Raw genomic sequence first — 19,998 nt, forward strand, 5'->3', positions numbered from 1 at the left:
CCTCCATATTATTGTGTATTTAATCCTATCGAGTTGATTTGGGGACAACTAAAAAGGAGAATTCGGAGGAAAAATAAGTATCGAAAAATTTGATAAAAAAGTTATAAATTTGATTAAGGAGGAAGTTATGAATTTAGGAGAGGAAGAATGGAGAAAAATCTGAGGAAAAAACTATAAGATATGAAGAGGAATATTGCAATTTGCATCAGATTATTTTGAATGGAGGGGATCGTTTTATTATAAATTGGGATAATGATGAATCTGATGCAGAAATTAAAGATCTGTGGCTAAATTAGTTATTGTTGCATATGGTAAGAAATTCTTTTTTTAATAATTAAATAAGTTTAATTTTTTTTTAAGCTTACTGCCTCTGTTTGTCCTTCAGCGATACAATAAAGACTGCTTCTTCCTGCATTCTCTGGGAAAAAGTCCCTTTTTTGCCATAGTAAGAAAACCCTTTTTTTATTATTTAAACAAGTTTAATTTTTTTTTACAGCATACTGCCTCTGTTTGTCCTTCAGCGAATCCCGAATAATAAAGTTTTAAATACAAATAAATTTTAAGGCCGGACCTGTGCAACTTTTCACGGTTAAGTGGCTGTGATTGAGGCCAGACGTCTAACAAAATAGTACGTGGGCGCATGTAGTCAAATTTTGGGAATCAAATGTATAAATTCTTTAAAAAATGCTTAAAACATTTATTTATTTAATGAAATGATTAAATATCGCTTAGAATATTACTTTATGACTCTTTCTACATAAAATTTTGCGATTTAAACGTGCATGTCATGTGACAATACATGTCATGTGACAATACAACACCTGCACACGGACTATTCGCACATCAAAGATTCTAATAGATCTCTGAACTGAACTATAGTTCAATGTTTTCGTAAACATGGGCCACTCTTGCGCACCAAGTAATTAGACAAATGAAATACGAAACTATTAAAAAGGTGGTACAACTGATCAAACCAAAGGTTCGTACTAAAAGTTATTCAATAACACCAATTTTGATGAGCGGTAAGAGCAGTTAACAAAAAAGGTTAAGAATTTATACTATATAGAAAATATCAAAAAATGTGTTTATTAACATTCCTATTTTTTTCAATTTTTTAACGTTTTTATTATGCTTAACTGTTATATAGGTGATTTTTAACATAATTATCAACTCCTTTTCACGAGTCCTACAAGCAGATAAAATAAATCACTCAACTTTGAAAATACCCTGTATATTAATATAATTCTTTTTAGATAGAAAAGCTTTAAATATTCTTATTTGCTATTTTTCTATTTTACCCTAAGGTTTTTGATATTATTTTATCTTGGTACTATTTAGTTTTTTCTGTTTTAATCCTATTAATGGCCTTGGTTAGTTTTTTTTCTATTTATTTTTTCCTGTTTTATATTTTTATCAGAGCTTAATATATTATCTTAACTAGAATTCATTTTATCTAATATTTCTTATTATTTATCTCAATTTAGGTCTATTACCTTGTTTTTTTTCGTCTAAAACTGCCTAATACAGTTTTGATCTTATTTTTAAGTATTTATACTCTTTTTATAGACCCTCTTCGATACTCTGATTACCCTTAGTTTAAAAGTATTTATTAGACTATTTGATCTTCTAGTAATCGTTCTGTACTTTTTTTCTTTTCATGTCGTCCCTACTCTTAATTTTTCCCTGTGTTTAGTTTTTCTTTAGCAAATTGAAAGAAGTATATATTAAACAAAGATAATTCATTCAATAGTGAAATTTAGATTTTTATAAATTTTGATAGAATATATATTTATATTTAATTTAGGTGTAGTTATTTTTTAGTAATATAGGTTATGTATTCTTTTAACTTGTGTAGGCTTAGTGCATAGATGTTAGTACTTATGCCATTAGTCTCAAATATTATCCGAAAACATTACCTTGATTATCTGCCAACTGAACTACGTATGTACTTTATAGAATGTTGAAGACTAGAATCTGCAGTGCAGATTACGCGTAAGATTTGTTAATAAAGTGTTATTCATCCGAATTGTTTATAGCAACGAAACAGTTAATTTGCAGAAGTCTCATAATGTTGGGGGGAAAACCACGCACACTGCGTGTATCAGGAATAGAAGAGGAAATCTTCGTTCCAAAAGTACCCGAGCTGTAGCGCACTCGTTAATAAATAAAGCACGAATAGACCATGTTCGGGTATGGGAGGTTTTACACGAAAATGAATCATTTTCGTTGTATTATGATAGTAATGAAAATTATAATTTTTGTGTAAGTATCTACATAAATAGATACAACAACTGCAACTGTTTCAATTTCAAAAGGTACAACTTCTGCCTGAGGATTATCCCCTTCTGGTAGAATTCGCTCAATGGTTTTTACGACAAACGAGGCGCAACGCCGAATTTCCGTCTGCCGAAAATTTATGCTGAATGTTTGGGCAGGACTTGTTCGTAATACTCTGGTTGGCCGGTATCTCTTGCCACCACGACTAAATGGAGAAATTTCGTTCACTTTCTGCCAGAAACGCTTCCCAAATTGTTAGAAAATGTTCTCCTGAATGTCAGACAAAACATGTGGTACCAACACAATGGAGCTCCAGAAAATTACCCGTTAGCCGGAAGGGAACATCTGAACCAGACACATCAGGGAAGAGTGATTGGCAAGGGTACACCAAATGCATGGCCTCCACTTCTTTTTATAGAGTCACAAGAAAGCGCTTGTGCACGATACTCCGGTTCAAATAGAGAAAGAGTTAGTAGGAAGAATTCTTACGGATGCTGCTGAAATTCAAGAAATTCCGGAAGTTTTTCAACATGTGCAGGAGGAAAAGGTGCGACTCTATCATGCTTGAATTGAAGCGAGTGAACACAATGTTGAACATCTTTTAAATTAAAAATTTTTTTTTTAATAAACTCTCCTAAATATCCAAAAATCTCATCCATTATTCTCTAAGAGACCAACATACAAAATTGATGAAAAATAGAGAAAAACACAAAGTCACGGTCTCATAACATGTAATAAGACGGGCTGCATGTGTTTTGCTCTAGTTAGAGCATCATCAGGTCTTTGGAAGCCATCCACACACTTCACAGTAGAAACTTGTACAAACTTATACTGTGAAGTGTGTGGATGGCTTCTAAAGGCCTGATGATGCTCTAACTAGAGCGAAACACGTGTAGCCCGTTTTGTTACATGTTGTGAGACCGTGACTTTGTGTTTTTCTTTGTTTTTCGTCAATCTCCTAAATATTCCTTGTCTTTTTATGTCATCTACTAAGACGGTTTCTGGTACAAATACGTTTCCCTGTGTTCGAGGTTGGATACCACTGCGCGATCCTTAATGCGCTATTATCACTGAACGCATGCGCATGCGGGTTAATGAGTAAAAAACGTTTGTTTTGCTAAGATCTACCCACCCTTGTAAACACTCTGTATAATGTTGATTTAACTTATTCCTAAAACCTCTTATAAAAAATTTGGAATGGCAACACCACAAGCAAAAGCTCAGTGATGCGCAAAATGTCAAAGTTTATATTTTTAAACTCAATTTTTAAAAAAATACTTATCTATTAAAAGTAAAACTCGTGTTTTGTTCATGGTTTTATTAACAGGATTGATTTTATGTTTTTTTGTTGTCTTGACAGAAAAATAGCATATTAAAATGTTAAAAATTTGTGTCTTAAATAAATATCACCAAAGAGATGACGTCATTGGTAAAAATCCCTAATGTCGGTAGAATCACCAATGCGATTGAGCGGCGTTGCGATGTTGTTGCTCTTTTCTCTAATATACGTTATCTACATAATTTTGAATATTGACTTCTTAGAGTATCTTATCATATTTTATTTTTTAAAAATGCTTCATATTTTATTAAAGAGGAATAGCATTATTGTTTTGTGCCTCAGTCAAAATACGTGACAAATTGTTATGATAGGGGAGAGTGGGACAAGTGAAACATAGGGGGCAAGTGCGTTTCTAGAAATATGTCGAGCAACCGGCATCATAGCACGTCAATGATCAGTGTAGTGTACATGTCTATTAGCGCGTATTGTGTCCTTAAGCATTTAGCTGAAAATTATTAAAATTAAAGTAAATATTAACATTTTTTAAATTTTGCGTGTTGTTTTATAATATTTATGCGAAATCAATAAGGATTTTCCCCAATTTAAAGGCATTTTCTTAATATTGTATGAAGTGCATACCATAACCTTATATTTGCCTAATACCGCGTTATGCTTAGAATGTTGCCACATTTATCTGTCTTTTCAAGATTTAAATTTTTATATCTTAAGAACGATTTGGGTAAGTGAGTCAGGTATCACTCACTTACCCCACTGTAGTACAAAAAGTTCTTATAAATATATTTTATATATTGCAGAGGAAAAATGGTGCGTAACTACGTGCGCAAAACCCAAAAAGGATCATCCTCAGAAGATGCCATTCTTGGTGCCTTAGAAGCGATTCAAAATAAAGAGATGTCAATTAAAAAAGCTAGTGTGGTTTTTAGTATTCCGAGAACCACCTTACAATCACGATTAAAGCGTCGACAGATCACTCCACTTGTAAACCACGGCAGGTTTAAACCCGTAATCAATGAAAAAATGAAAAAGGAATTATGTGAACACATAATTTTGTTGGAAAAACAGTTTTATGGAGTTTCGACTACAGATCTTCGAAGGATTGCATTTCAATTTGCTGAAGCCAATCAAATAAGTCATCCTTTTAATAAAGATCGAAAACTTGCAGGAAAAGACTGGGTGAAATTATTTTTAAATCGTCAGAAAATCCTCTCTATTCGAAGACCTGAAGCAACCAGCATTGCAAAAGTAACAGGATTTTCCAAATCTAGAGTTAATGATTTTTTCAAAATTAAAAAAAGACCTTGGACAAGTTTAATTTTCCGCCGCATCGGATTTTTAACTGCGATGAGACGGGGATTACCTGCTTTCAAAAACCAGGAAAAATTTTAGCTGAAAAGGGAAGAAAGCATGTGGGAAGATTAACTTCTTTAGAAAGAGGAAAAACACAACTTTATTAGCTTGTGTCGGCGCTACAGGTACGTTTATTCCACCATTTATGGTCTTCCCTCGTGTTCGAATGAATCCTGGTTTTTTGAGCGGTTCATTTCCTGGAGCAGTAGGATTTCCTGCTCCATCAGGCCGGATGGATGCTGACCTATTTATCAAATTTTTAAATTATTTTATAGGCTACACCAAAACAACAACAGATTGTCCAAGTCTACTGGTACTAGATGGACATTCAAGTCGTAAGTCCATTAATTTAGTAAACCTGGCTAGAAAATCAGGAGTTTCTATTATAACCTTACCTCCTCACACATCAAATAAGTTGCAACCGCTGGACGTAAGTGTCTTTGGACCATTTAAAGCTTCTGTAACCATTTAAAAATCTGGCAGGAGAAATGGATCACTGGCTTACAAATCATCCAGGCTCTAGGATCACAGAATATGATATGACTCCTATTATTAAAAATGGGCTTATTAAGGCTTTTACACCAATAAAGATTATTAAGGGTTTTGAAAAAACAGGAATCTACCCATATAATTCAGATGTGTTTCAAGACAGTGACTTTGCGCCAGCCGAGAACATTCTTCAAAAGAAATGTAGGACAGAAATCATTAATCCCGTCGAGGGTCCCGTAATAAGTGATGAAGTCTTGTTGAGAAAAGATGATATCCAGAGTACTTCTAAAGAATTAGTAAACAATTTTGAACAAGAGCAACCATCAAGTAGTTATGTTTCAGTTTTAACTTTAAGCCCAGTTCCAAAACCTTCTCAAAAGAAAGAATTTGTCAAATCCAAATCTAGGCGCATAGAAGGATCTAAAATAATTACCAGTTCTCCTTACAAAGATCAATTGAAAGAAAAATTAAAACCAGTGAAAGCTAAGCAAGTAAAAAAGAAACTAGACCACAAAGCAGGGACAAGTACTAGTAATGGAAAAAAATTAAAAGAAGGAATTTCTAAGCAAAAAAAGCAAAGTGCCACGTCAAGAGCAGAGGAGTAAACAACACAACATAAAAACAATGCCGGACGAAGAGAAAAACACATTACGCATTTACTGTCATGAGACCTACGAAGACACTTGTTATGAAGATTGGATAATGTGCATGAATGTGGTGTCTGGTTACATGAGGATTGTTCCGATAATGAGCCAGGTACTAATAATTATGTTTGTGACAATTTTCGTTGATTAATTAGCATTCGGACTCACTTGCCCCATGTGGGTGACTTACTTACCCCTATAACTTGGGGCAAGAGAGTCATTTTTCTTTTTTTTGTTTTAAGTTTGATATTTTTCCAAAGAGTTAATTTTTAGTATATTTTTAAGATTATGTTAGTTTGAAACCAATTAAACTCGTGTTATAAACGATGAAGGTTTTTTTATTTCTAAAACTTAGTAAGTTATATGCCGCAGAGCCTTAAGGTGTCTCACTTGCCCCATCCTCCCCTATTATAAAGCTTTTTTTGCCATTTTTACATCATACTTTGGCGTCATTGTATTTTAGTTGTTGCAAGCAAATAACCTGCCTATAGTTCCACGGTAATGCTAGTTTTAGCTTTTTAATGTTGTAAGTTAAACCCAAAAAAAACTTAAGAACTCACCCTAAAACGTGTGTAAAAAACATAATAAAACAAAAAAGACAAAAAAAATTAACAGAAATTTTAACCAGGACTCTAATATTTAAAAACATATAAGAAGGGCTTGCTAAGAAACGCAGAAAGAAGAGCAAGACTTCTAGGACCTCTGGAAAGACATGTCAATCATCCAGTTAAAAAAAATTTTGAAAAAAAAACTTTGATAGCAGCGATAGCGAAGATATTAGTTACCGAGTCAGATATAATTGACTCTTTTGATGAACCGTTGGACATAAATGATCCAAGAGAAATTAAAGTCGGAAGTTTTCTTTTAGTAAAATTTTCTACCTATAGACAAATAAAATATTGTGCCGGTGAACTGATTCAAATTGATTCTCCAAATAAATAATATTTATCAAAAATCTTACGTAAAAGAGGCAAAAACAAATGTCATTTCCCGACGTTCCAGATCACTCCCTTGTTTTTATAGAAGATGTTATGGTATTATTATCTCCAATATTAGCGAATAGAATAGCAAGAATTAGGGCAACTTAATTTTTTAACTATTAGCAAATAAAATAAGAATAATAGTTAATATAAAGCACCTTTTACTTATATTAACTATTATTCTTATTTTTTGTGACAATATGTTAAGCGTTTTTTATATAAAAAACATATTAAAATAAAATAATAAAACTGTCCGCTGTCCCTTATTGTTGTTGATCAGTGTACTTACTGGTTCGGTACAGTGGCCACATAAAGGTTCTTTTTTTAAATTTTTTTCTGATAGCTACTTTATATGTTTTTTAAATAATCCCATATAATTCCTATGTGATTTAATTATTTACAAATCAAAAAATATGCTATGTACCCCTGTTTTAAAATAGAAAAAGATTGACTTACTTATCCATGATATGGCATCCTGATCCAGAGTAATGCGTTCTCCACTTTTACTATCAGAAAAACTGGGAATCAGGATAGTAGGAAATCCCAAGGTCATCCCAAAGGCAAATAGTAGAACATTTTTAACGCTAACTGCTATTATTTGCGGCAAAGCTTTTCTTACGGGTGAAACTTTCGGCTTCGGCTCATTTTCTTTTTCACTGCAAAAAATCAATATCAATAAAGATAAAGTAATATTATTATATGAAATTCATTTAATGAACTTACAGATTTTTAAGATTGTGGCCACCCATTTAACTAATCAGTTAAAGTATATTTTTTACTGATTTTAAATTTATTATTCTGAATTAAAAAAAAATCTTATTTATAGTTCTTTATCAAAAAAAGTTTATTAATTATAAACATCATTAAAAGATAAGACCTAATCGTAAACATATAGTCGTTTAAATACTACTGGGAGTATTTTTTTCTACAAATCCTTTGTCTTTATTATTCTTATTATTATTGTTAAATTACACAATACACATGCTACTTTTTTAATAAATAAGAAGTGTAATTTACCTCTATTTAAATAATAAATTTAATTGAAATAAATTCGTTCAAGCATATACTGAATAAGCTTTCAATGAAAAAAAATAATTAGTGCAGATAATTAAAATCATTTTTATGTTAATGAACACAGATGATATTTAAAATGAAGTATTTTACTATAAATTACACGAAAAATGTACCTCGACGAAAAAGCGTTTTTGAGACTAATTTAAAGTTGCTGAAGCCGAAAATAACTTTTTTTTAAGAACCGTTTTCCAGATTTTAGCAAAATATCTGAAAGTTGAAAAAAGAGCATTTTATATTTTTTTCCAAATTGTCAAAGTTAATTGATTTTTTTCTGGGACAATTACGTGAGCTCAAAGACAATTTTGTCACCTTTATTTTAAATCTAAATTAGTCTAAATCAAATGAAAAGTATGGAAGTTATGATGCGTAATGTCAACACATGTGATTTTTCAGTTTTTGACACAGTCATATTTGAAGTCGAAAATACGCTTTTACTTGCAAAGTTTTTCTCTTATGTTGCGTGCAATCTCCTCGAAGTTGCATCCAGCAATAGTCGCTCATCATGCCTTGATTCATTGACAAACGTCATTTCAACGGTTTTCAATCGTAGCAATGTATGACTGTAACGCAGGTAGCGTTTGGAGTACACCTTTTCTCTACATTTTTTTTGTTTGGAAACCAAAAATTGCTCGTAAGCTCTAAGATGTGTGTGATTAGCTTGTTTCTTTGAATATACAGGGTGTTCCGTTGATCATGTTACAAACTTCTAGGGCAGATAGAAAACGTCAAAAGAAAAACAAAAGTTCATATAAACATGGGTCCGGAAAAGCTTCCTCAGGGAGCTAGAGCTCTTTGAAAATAATCTTTAAAAACTAGTTTTTTTAATAGCTCCGGAACTACTTTAGCTACCGCAACCAATTTTGGGAGGTAAATTATTGTTAGTACGTTTATTCTTTTGAACCTACTAAATAAAAAAAATATTTACCAGGGGCTTCAGAATCAGGGGGGTATTTGGTAAATTTAGACCCATTTCTTTAAGACTTTAATTTCTGCCCGTTTGGGCATTAGATTATGATGTTCCTATGCTTTTTACATAAAAAAGGTGCTCTTAGTAAAAGTCGGTAAATATCACCGTTTTTGTGGAAATTGATTAAAACCAAACTAAGATACAGCACCTGAATTAATTTTTTTAATAATAATAATAATAATGCTAATTCATTGCCGCTGTCAGTATTTTTTAAATTTATGACTGTCAGTTTTTTTTACATGATATTAATTCCCTTTTTATTACGGTTAAGTAATGGAAGATTACACTTTTGCTGAATACGCCGATATGCTTTAAATTTATGGGGAAGTTCGATGTAATGGTAGGGCTGCTTCTCGACTATATGAAGAGCGGTTTCCCGAAAGGCGAATCCCAGCTCTCACACTTTTTGAAAGGGTCAATCAACGGCTCAGGGAGACTGGCTCCGTTAAAATAAAACGCCAAGATAATGGCGCGCAAAGGAACATCCGAATCCCGGATTTTGAGGAAGAAGTGCTTCAGCGATTTGAAGATAACCCATCAGTAAGTACTCGAGCAGTAGCTGTAACAGCTTCTTCGGCCCTACCACCTGCAAAAGGTGCAATCATTAGGACCCAATGATTTTATGCTCCGCGTGAATTTTTGCCAGTGGTTTCTTGACCGGTATACAGAAGAACCTCAATTTCCAAAATATGTCCTTTTTACTGACGAGGCTTTATTTACAAAAGAAGGCATTTTTAATTCTAAGAATAATCATGTATGGAGTAAGGAAAACCCTTATGGTATTCATTTTAAGAGCTATCAACATAAGTTTTCGGTCAATATGTGGGCCGGCATTGTTGGAGAACGCTTAATTGGTCCAATTATGTTGCCTCCTCGTTTAACGGGAAATATTTATTTACATTTTTAAGAAATGTACTGCCAGAACTATTAAATGATCTGCCCCTAAATATACGACAGAACTTATGGCTACAACACGATGGAGCGCCAGCTCATTTTTCACTTATTGTCCGCGAGTTTGTAAATGAAAATTTTGGAAGGCGCTGGATTGGCCGCGGAGGCCCTGTCACCTGGCCAGCGCGCCTACCAGATTTGACACCCTTAGATTTTTTTCTTTGCGGGCATATAAAAAGTCTCGTATATGAAACTCCAATCGAGTCAGAAGAAGACCTGGTGGCCAGAATTTCCGCAGCTGCTGAAGTAATTCAAACCACGCCTGATATTTTTAACCACGTCAACCACATAGATACAATAAATGTATCGATCGTGGCGGCCGGCATTTTGAGCAATTAATATTTTAAGTTTATATTTGTAATACCAGTCTTTAATAAAATTTGTTTACGTTTCTAAAATTGTTAATTTGTTGGTTTTTTTATTACACTTAAAATCATTTAAACATTTTATGCCTCAAGGTAATTAAAGTGATAGTTAATTAATTTGAGTACCAATTTAATAAAGTGGCTACCTGAACTTTTCTTAAACATTTATTTTTTATTTACGCCAGATTTTTTTCTAAATTGTTTATTAATAATAATAGGTCATTCATTTTTGTATCTCATAACTTGCTTTTCGTCAATTTTCACAAAAACGGTGATATTTACCATTTACCGACTTTTACTAAGAGCACCTTTTTTATGTAAAAAGCATAGGAACATCATAATCTAATGCCCAAACGGGCAGTAATTTAAGTCTTGAAGAAATGGGCCTAAATTTACCAAATACCCCCCTGATTCTGAAACCCCTGGTAATTTTTTTTTTAGTAGGTTCAAAAGAATAAACGTACTAACAATAATTTACCTCCCAAAATTGGTTGCGGTAGCTAAAGTAGTTCCGGAGCTATTAAAAAAAAACTAGTTTTTAAAGGTTATTTTCAAAGAGCTCTAGCTCCCTGAGGAAGGTTTTTCCGAACCCATGTTTATATGAACTTTTGTTTTTCTTTTGACGATTTCTATCTGCCCTAGAAGTTTGTAACATGATCAACGGAACACCCTGTATACCTTGAATGTGTGTGGTCTGGCGAGTCGTTTTACTTTGTCGCTATCAAAGCTGAAGAAATCATGGAAACCTTAGGAAAGGTTAAATCTAAATGTTGTTCAGGTTGGGACGGAATTTCAATAAAAGTTCTAGCAAATTCGCCTCTATCAGCACTATTATCATTGGCTAAATGCATTAATGCCCCTTTTTTGGATGATGACTTTCCGGCTCTATTAAAGCAAGCTATATTTTTAAGCAATGATACCCTTGCTAACTTCAGACCTATATCTCTACTTTCTTCACTCTTTAAAATTGTGGAAAAGCTATTGAAAATAGGATGAATGCATTCTTATAAGAAAAATCTCTCTTAAATAAAGCTCAATTTGGTTTTAAATGTTCCAAGGATACAAGTGATGCATCTTTTTATACGTTGGAGAAGCTTTATCTGAGCCTTAATGGTGGGGATGCAGCCGCAGTAGTGTTCTCTGATCTCGCAAAGGCCTTCAGCTGCGTGTCTTGTAAAATACTGTTGCAAAAATTAGGAATGTATGGCTTTAGAGTTTATGTACGCAGACGATACTACTATTGTAGTTACAGGAGAAAGTATGGAGGAAATCGAATTCAAAGCCTATTATAAAAAAGTTTAACGATTGGTGTAAGGGAAATCACCTTATAATAAATTTGGAAAAGACTAAATGCATAAGTTTCTCAAAGAATGTGTTGAAGGCTCAGACTTTTTCTGTAGTTTTGGATACTGTTTCAATTGTCTGCGAATCGTCAGTTAAGTTTCTGGGATACATAATAGACCAATACCTATCTTTTCTTTCTCAAATTGACGAGCTATGCAGCAAACCATCTAGAGTATATTTTTTCATTGTTTACCCTTAAAATGCATCTAGGAATGAAGGGTCTACTAAGTGTATACTATGGTATAGTGTACCCTCTCTTGACCTCACATGTTGCTGTTTGGGGTAATAGATCAGAGGCACAAAGGGTATTTGTATTTCAGATTTATGAGACTGATTTTTGGTTTGAAATATAATGAAACCTGCCGTGAAACATTTAAAAACTATAATATTTTAACAATGCCCGGAATTTATATATTTAAATTATTATTATACATATTTAAAAATCAAGAACATTACTCCAAACTAAGTTATTTTAATAAATATAATGTTAGATGTAAGGATCACTTATTTGCCAAAATTTAACTTTGTTTATTTTAAAAAGACTCCCTTTTATGAAGGAATTAGCTTATTTAATCAACTTCCTGCTTCGTTAAAACAAATAGATAACTTCAACATATTTAAAAATAGACTAAAACGTCTTATTATACGTTCTGTTGTCTATGATATCAACGAATTTAGGAACATGCTGAAAGTCACTCCTGCCTAGTCAGTGTCAGTACTGTTTGTTGGTACTTTTGTGGTTATTATAGTTTCTAAGTGTAATTAGTTTTATAATGTGTAATTAATTTTTGTAATTTTTTAATGTGTAATAAGATTTTTTTTTATAATAGTTTTACTCTTTTAAATAAGTTAATTAGGATTATCAGTTTCTTTCTCCTGACTTGTCTTATTCTATTGTATATATAATAAAGCTCACTTTATTATCCAGAAAATCTTGACTCTTTATTTATACTGCAGACTGTTTCCTTGATGCATAAGAAGTATTCTTTAGTTATCCAATCGGAAAATGTAAATAACACTTGGTCGTCATATAATATAAATTTACTGATCCGTACATCTTAACCAAAAAATAAATTTTTTACAGATTTTGACCAATTTGAGTTACTACTAATTTAAAGGTTTTTATTATGTTTGTTATGTGATATTTAAATGTTTTATAAATTCTGATATTTTAATTTATTGACCAATTTATTTTTTATGTGTTTCTATTTGTTTCTTTTATGGTCTGTTTGTTTACTCTAAATTTAAGTAAGCTTTGTCAACATTTTTATGTTATGATTATATTATTATATATATTTGACATTTTTATACATATTTGATTTATACAAACTATCAATAAAACAAACAGAACTTATCAGGTGCGTGCTTGCACATTTCGGTGTATTTTCTTATAACAAAGATATCATAAACAAACGGTAACAAACGCAATCACAAAGGTGACACTTGATAATTATCAAAATACGAAATACAATATCAATAATAAATAGCTAAACATTGGTTTTAGCTATACCTTTAGAACAGTGAATTAGTGTGACTCAATACACAAGCTATCATTATTCACTTTTTGATCGGTACTGCATACATCAAACGTATACATGCCAGACCACATGTATGAAGCTTGTATGGTGAAAATCGGAATCGTATGTCGGCCATCTTGCATGGAAAAATTGACAGGGAGCTGACAGACAGTTGTTGACATTGACTGATTTTGACTGATTTGTATACCATCTGAGATCGTCTTTCATTTTAATAAATGCTGGAAGCGTGGGTTGAGTTTGAGTGGGTTTCTTTTAAGAAAATCTGATTTTATTTATTCCTATTATGTTTTTGTATTGTCAATCTTCAGTCTTTAATAAAATTAAATTCAGTTGATTTCAATGAAGAAGTTTCACTTTTCTATACATATTACGAAATGTCTGGCCTCTCATTTTCTTTTCCACAATTAAAAAGTTGATTAAAATATTCCTGTAAATATCCTCCATGTAAGAGTATTTATATTTTAAGTAATTCTCATAAACATAGTAAGAAAAGATTTTTTTAAGTTCCTTCAGTCCCTATTACGAGAAAAACATGGAGAGAGATATGCAATTGAAGCAATGTATCAGTTTTTTCCAACAAATTTTAATAATGCTAATACTGCTGGCTTTACACTACAATACATATTTATTTAAACATTTATTTTGTCTTTTTTTTCAAATTAATCATTGAGTGCATTTATTTATAAGGTTTGCACTGCCTATTTTTTTATTTTATTTCATGCTTGTATCATATAACTTCCTGTGTTCACTTAAACGAGACTTAGATATAGAGACTAAGAGAACTGAGGACCCAGAATGGATCAGAATGATTTTTTTCTTTTAACATGTGTTTTTTTAAGAGTCTTTCAATTAAGTTTTTATTAACATTATTTTATATTTAAAATTTTTAATTAGTTATTAAAATCTGCTTAATTTTTCTGTAAGAAACAGAAACAAGTACATATTAAACAAGGATAATTCATCCTCTATTGAATATATGTTTGTGTTAGTAAAATAGAGATATTATTAACCTATTGGTAATGTCTTTAGATGTACAATAGCACAAAAATCTTCACAACCTTTTCTAATCTATTTAAAAATTAGGGTAGTTCAGTACTAACAAAATACTTTTAAACATTATTAATTCTAATTTATATAAAGTCTCATAATAAATAATTGTAAATTTCTTATACTATTTTAAGTAATTTTTTTGGCGGGAAAATTAAATAATAAATGTATTAAAGCAGTACATTGTTTTATTTCCATTTTGTAGTTGGTGTTATGTAGTACACTATTGTTAATTGATTATTGCAGTAAATTAACTCATTTAGATATGTAAAATAGAGCTGAAGAATTTTATTTTTACGCTGATCAATATCTGATGCTAACACCAATCAAAAAGGCCCTTTTATCTATAAGTAACCTTTTCGATTAGGCGATTGCTTTAGATATTATTTAAATAATAAGCTTATCAGATTAAATGAAATTTGATTTCCCGCCCTAATTTGGCCACGCCTTTCTACCATTTTCATTGGTCCAATGAGGCACGTCAAACTGTCAAGTTAGTTACAACAGTTTCCGTTTTCAAGCGATGACAAACTGCCTCTTTTTTCAACTTTCAACGGTTGTTTTGCAAAAACTACAACTTCAAATGACACAAATCTTATATTTCCCTACAAATATGTGTCTCTCAAAATTGACTATTCGACGTTTTCAAGATTGCAGGTAATAACTGCACTACCGCACAAAAAACAGTTTTTTTGCAAAAATCTGAAAAATGGTTCTTTGAAAAAAAAATAGCCACTTTCTGTTTCAGCCACCTCATATTAGTCTTAAAAATTCAATTTTTAAAAGTAAATTAATTATATATATATTACTGCTACAGTAATTTTTGAATTGTGTTCGATTTATTGACAATTTATTTTAAAGAATCTGGTGAACTGTAAGCTGACCTTAGAGATTATATTAGATTCATTCTAGAAATGCATGATATACGAGAATTGTTTTCTTTTATTAATTGTGTCACTAATAATATGCGATAAAAGGAAATTTACTTACATCCGGTTTAAGAATGAAATATGGTTAAGTACGCTTTAATATTCTTATATATTTTTCAGTCATTATGCTTCAATCAGATGGGCAATAAATAAAACATTGATCCGTGAAGGTCTTCACGAGTCATCCTTTCACATGTTTTGTTAATATAAATTATTTTATATAGGAATTACCAAGATCAAGATGCCATCAAGGATAAATTTACAGGCTGCGGTTTAAATGAAGTATTTTAATTTTTATGGGAAATAAAAGATAGGAAATTTTTCAATATTGGTTAACCAGATTTTGATTTTAGCAGATTTGAGATTTTGACTTAATCGACACATTTTCTAAATCCTAATTTGTGATCACTAAGGAAATTAATTATTATTATATAGAAAAGGTTTTCCTGATTTTTTTATATTTTCTTTATTATCCTAAATACTACAATTGCCACATTTAATAAATCAATTCTGTTCAAATATACATTTTAAATACTCTTGTTCAATGGTGACCAAAGATTGTGAATTAGAAGTGGTGTTTTTTGGGTAAATTTGGTCAATTTCTGAAGAAACTATTTGCTTGTAGCCAACGTTTCGAATTATATTTAATTTATCTTCAGGGCTTTACAATAGACATAAAGAAATAATGTTTAAAAACTTTTTCAAATATTTATTAAAAAACATAACTTATCATTTATTTATGTAAACGAGTTTATAGACTCGTTTAAGAGAGTTTCAAGGAGGGGAAAAAAGAGAATTATCAAAAAAAGTTCTCAAAGTCGTAGTTGTCTTATGTTAATTAAAATAGCACGTATTACAGGGATAAAAACGTAGATTTGCGTTTCTAACAGAAGAGAACTATGACTAAACTAAACTAAGCGTTTTTGATGGTTTTCCTTTAAAAACTTTTTTGGATGGTGTTTAAAAAATGTTTTTAAACACCATTTATTTCTATCTATTATAGAGACCTGAAGATGAATTAAACATAATTCGAAAAATGGGCGAGAAATAAATAGTCCAGTTCTTCTAAAGTAGGCCAATTTATCCACAAAACACTACTTCTGAAACATTTTAAAGTTGTCAAACGGTGTAAAGGGTGTCCCAAATTCGAGCCTCACGTAAACACACGGGATCTCGTAAACTAAAAGAGATACGAGGTCGGTTAAATTGAGACAAGGTTGCGCAATTTGTTGCTCATTAAAACGCACTTCAAAAATTCCGAATAGTTGAACCGAAGATATTTGTAAAAAACCGAATATTTGTGATTGCATTTTTATTTTTTTACGACTCTATTTGAATAGATAAAATAACATAAATTACTCATTCTCATTGCTACTTTGCCTATATTAAAAAATGGTGTCATCAGATTTTCAAATTGACGTTTCGTATTTGATCTGTCATCATTAAGTTTGTTTTTTTTAAATACGGTCCTGGATTTCTTATTACGGATTTTAAGAGCCCCTCATATTTCTAAATCAACACTTATTTAAAAATTTATAATAATGACAAAAAATATAATGGGATTAAAGACACCCTTTTTTATAATATCGCATTAATAAAAAGCTTAAACACTAAGATAAACAGAGGTTTAAAAATAACACAATTAAAGCAAATATTCAAATATAATTATAGTAATCCGCCTGCTTGGATGTATTTTCGTGTCAGTCTGTGAATTTTATAGATCACACGCTGAATAGCCCTGATCTCCCTTGTTAGGTCTTGACGTAAGGCTTTAAGATTTTGTGGCGTATTTTGATAAAGACGGTTTTGAAAAAATCTCCAAAGTAAGTAATCTAAAGGGTTTAGGTCGGGGCTTCTAGCAAGCCAACGTACGGGTCCTTGATTTCCAATCCATTTGTTATGGAACAATTAATTTAATAAATGGTGACGCATCATCCATTATGGGGTGGTGCACCGTCTGGTTGCCACCATAGTTGACGTAATACATCCAAAGGTTCTTCCATTAAGGAATCCATTGTATTGGTTCTTATTAATTCTACATATCTTTCGGAAGTCAGATTTCTTTTTTTTCTAATTTTATTGTGCTGCATGCCTACCCATATATTAACTGATTTTTATCCCTTAGGCCTTACTTCTTGATTCTGCCTCGGGTTTTCTATTGACCAATAGTGTTTGTTTTTTAAAATTACTAAATATACTAGTTTTAATCTTCTCCCGAAGATGCTAACATCGTTAGCGAAACACGTGTCGAGAGTAAAAATAAAGAGTTTTGGTTACTAGTAAAACTGTCTCGTAATTTGAGCATCACATTAAAGGTTCGAACCATAGGACTAGTATTCGTTATGTCTATTAAATAGTCCATTTGTTGAAACTGCATTCATCTGTCACTATAATTTTATTTAGGAAGTCAGCATCTTCATTAACTTTATCTTGCAACCAGTAACAAAATTCTAAGCGTCTCTCAGCATCGCCAGGTCTTAGTGTTTGACTAATATGAATTTTGTAAGGTTTATATCCACGATTATGTAAAGTTCTCCAAACTGTCATTTAAGGTAGTGCCACTTCGTTTGAGAAAAATCTAATTTAAGCTCGAGGATTATTATTTGCCTTAAAAATAATTTAAAATTCTTTATTGGTTTTAAAACTTATAGTGTCCAAAATAATTTGTTCCTCTTCGGGAGTGTCTCCATATTTAATCCTTGGTTTAACAAAACCTCCGTATTGAGCTTAATTATTATCAATATCAGCAAAATAAGTGTAATGTGGCTGTCGCTTTTGTGGATATTCCAACAAATAAGGAACGAAATCCAATGAAAAAATTAACGAACGGTGAACTGTAAAAATATTTAATAGTTTAAAAGTAAACAAATAAACAATTATTATCAGCATGGACGACGCACCGCCACTTTGATAAATAATTGCTGAAATTTCTACATATTTATCTCAGGGCCTAAGATTTGAACAATGCTATATTTTTGCTGCTACTACATTTTTTTGTTGCTATTGTAAAGAAACCGTCTTTAATCCTATTAAAAATATATTTTCTGTCTTTCTCTTTAAGACACGAGTCCTTATGGAAATATCCATAAAAATAAAATTTTTGAATAAGTGCGATACATCATTGGTTTAGGAACATAAGGAACTCTTAAAATCCGTAATAAAAAATCCATGGCCGTATTTGAAAAAAACAAATTTGATGATGACAGCTCAAATACGAAACGTCGGTTTGAAAATCTGACGACACCATTTTTTAATATAGAGAAAGTGGCAATGAGAATGAGTAATTTATTTTGTTATATCTATTTAAATAGAGTCGTAAAACAATTAAAATGAAATCGCCAATATTCGGTTTTTTCCAAATATCTTCGGAACTTTTCGAAATTCTTAAAATTTCAAAAGGTCGTTTTAATGAGCACCGAATTGCGTAGCTATGCCTTAATTTAACCGACCTAGTATCTCTTCTAGTTAATGAGATCCCAATGGTGAGGCTCACATTTGGGACACGCTGTATTATTCAGTTGCATACAGTGCGAGTCTGTAACTTAAATTCAAGAATAAATAAATGGAGGCGTGTTCGGAAAAACGCTCGGACATGGCAACTGAGATTGTAAGTTGCGCATTTTTTACAATAAAAAGTTTTTATACAGGATGTGCCATGTATGGCGGGGATGATACCAACTTTCTTATTTTAAATGGGATACCCTATATATTATTATATTTTTGGATTCTCCACAAAATTCCAAACACTTTGATGATCACATGCCATACCTTTATTCGATCATTTTTAAGATACAGGGCGTTAAAGAAAATGTATTTCATAAACTTAAAGAGGGTTCTTTTAAACCTTTTTCTTTAATAAGTGTTCGAATTGACACATAAAGTTTGGATTTCAAATATCCCCATAGGAAAAAATCCAGCGGAGTCAAATCGGGCGATCTTGGTGGCCATTCAAAAGGTCCTCTCCTGCCAATCCATCTACCTGGAAAAATAGTTTCCAACAGGTCTTGCGAAATGGGGAGGCTTGCTGAAACCAGATGTTTCTATTCGGCATATTAAATTCTATTGTATCGGGGAATAGAACAGCTGGATTTGGAATTAGTTCTTCTTGGGAAAACTGTAAGTACCTTGATCCATTTAAATTTTCTTCGAAAAAAATTGGGCCTATAACTTGCTGACCTAGAATTCCTGCCAAACCTTTACTTTTTCTGGGTGTTGACTGTGGCCTAGCCTCATCCAACATCGATTTTCTTGTGCCCAATAACGGCAATTTTCAGGATTTACTTGTCTGTTCAGCATAAATGTCGTCTCATCGGAAAAGGGAATGTTTTCTATAATAAGATTATTATTCTGCATTAATTCCATAAATTGTTCATAAAATTCAATTCTTCTATCTGCATCTTCCCCATTGAGTTCCTGGAGAATTGTTAGTTTATAGGGATGAAATTTTTCTACTTCAAGAACCCTTACTACTGAAGACTGGCTTACTTCCAATTCGCGCGCTACCTGCCTAGTGGGAATATTAGGATTTTTTTCAATGGCTAATAACACATTAATTTTGGTGTCTTCATTAAGCGGAGATTGACGAGAACTAGTTATTATTCTTACGTGACTATTTTCCCGAAACTGTTTTTCAATCTTGCTTATAGTACTTTGAGATATGGGTGGTAAATCAGGATACTTCTGTGTGAATAAATGCAAAACTTCATTTTTATAAAAATGCCACATTTTTATTTTATAAGACATTCG

At 31.8% G+C, this 19,998-nt stretch overlaps 1 protein-coding gene across 4 annotated transcripts in view; it reads right to left on the bottom strand.

Moving 5' to 3' along the window:
* The window catches only part of LOC126743814 (facilitated trehalose transporter Tret1), a 118,179-nt gene that overhangs the window by 70,418 nt on the left and 27,763 nt on the right, over nt 1–19,998 (bottom strand). For 3 of the 4 annotated variants that reach the window (XM_050451044.1, XM_050451042.1, XM_050451045.1), the window contains exon 2: nt 7,494–7,693. In XM_050451044.1, coding sequence (XP_050307001.1) covers nt 7,494–7,693 — 200 coding nt within the window. Of the gene's footprint in view, nt 1–7,493; nt 7,694–7,760; nt 7,863–19,998 lie in introns of those variants that run through there. The other variant, XM_050451043.1, reaches the window with a different exon arrangement.

The sequence above is a fragment of the Anthonomus grandis genome, chromosome 13 (assembly GCF_022605725.1).
Source record: "Anthonomus grandis grandis chromosome 13, icAntGran1.3, whole genome shotgun sequence".
In the NCBI taxonomy this organism is placed as follows: Eukaryota; Metazoa; Arthropoda; class Insecta; order Coleoptera; family Curculionidae; genus Anthonomus; species Anthonomus grandis.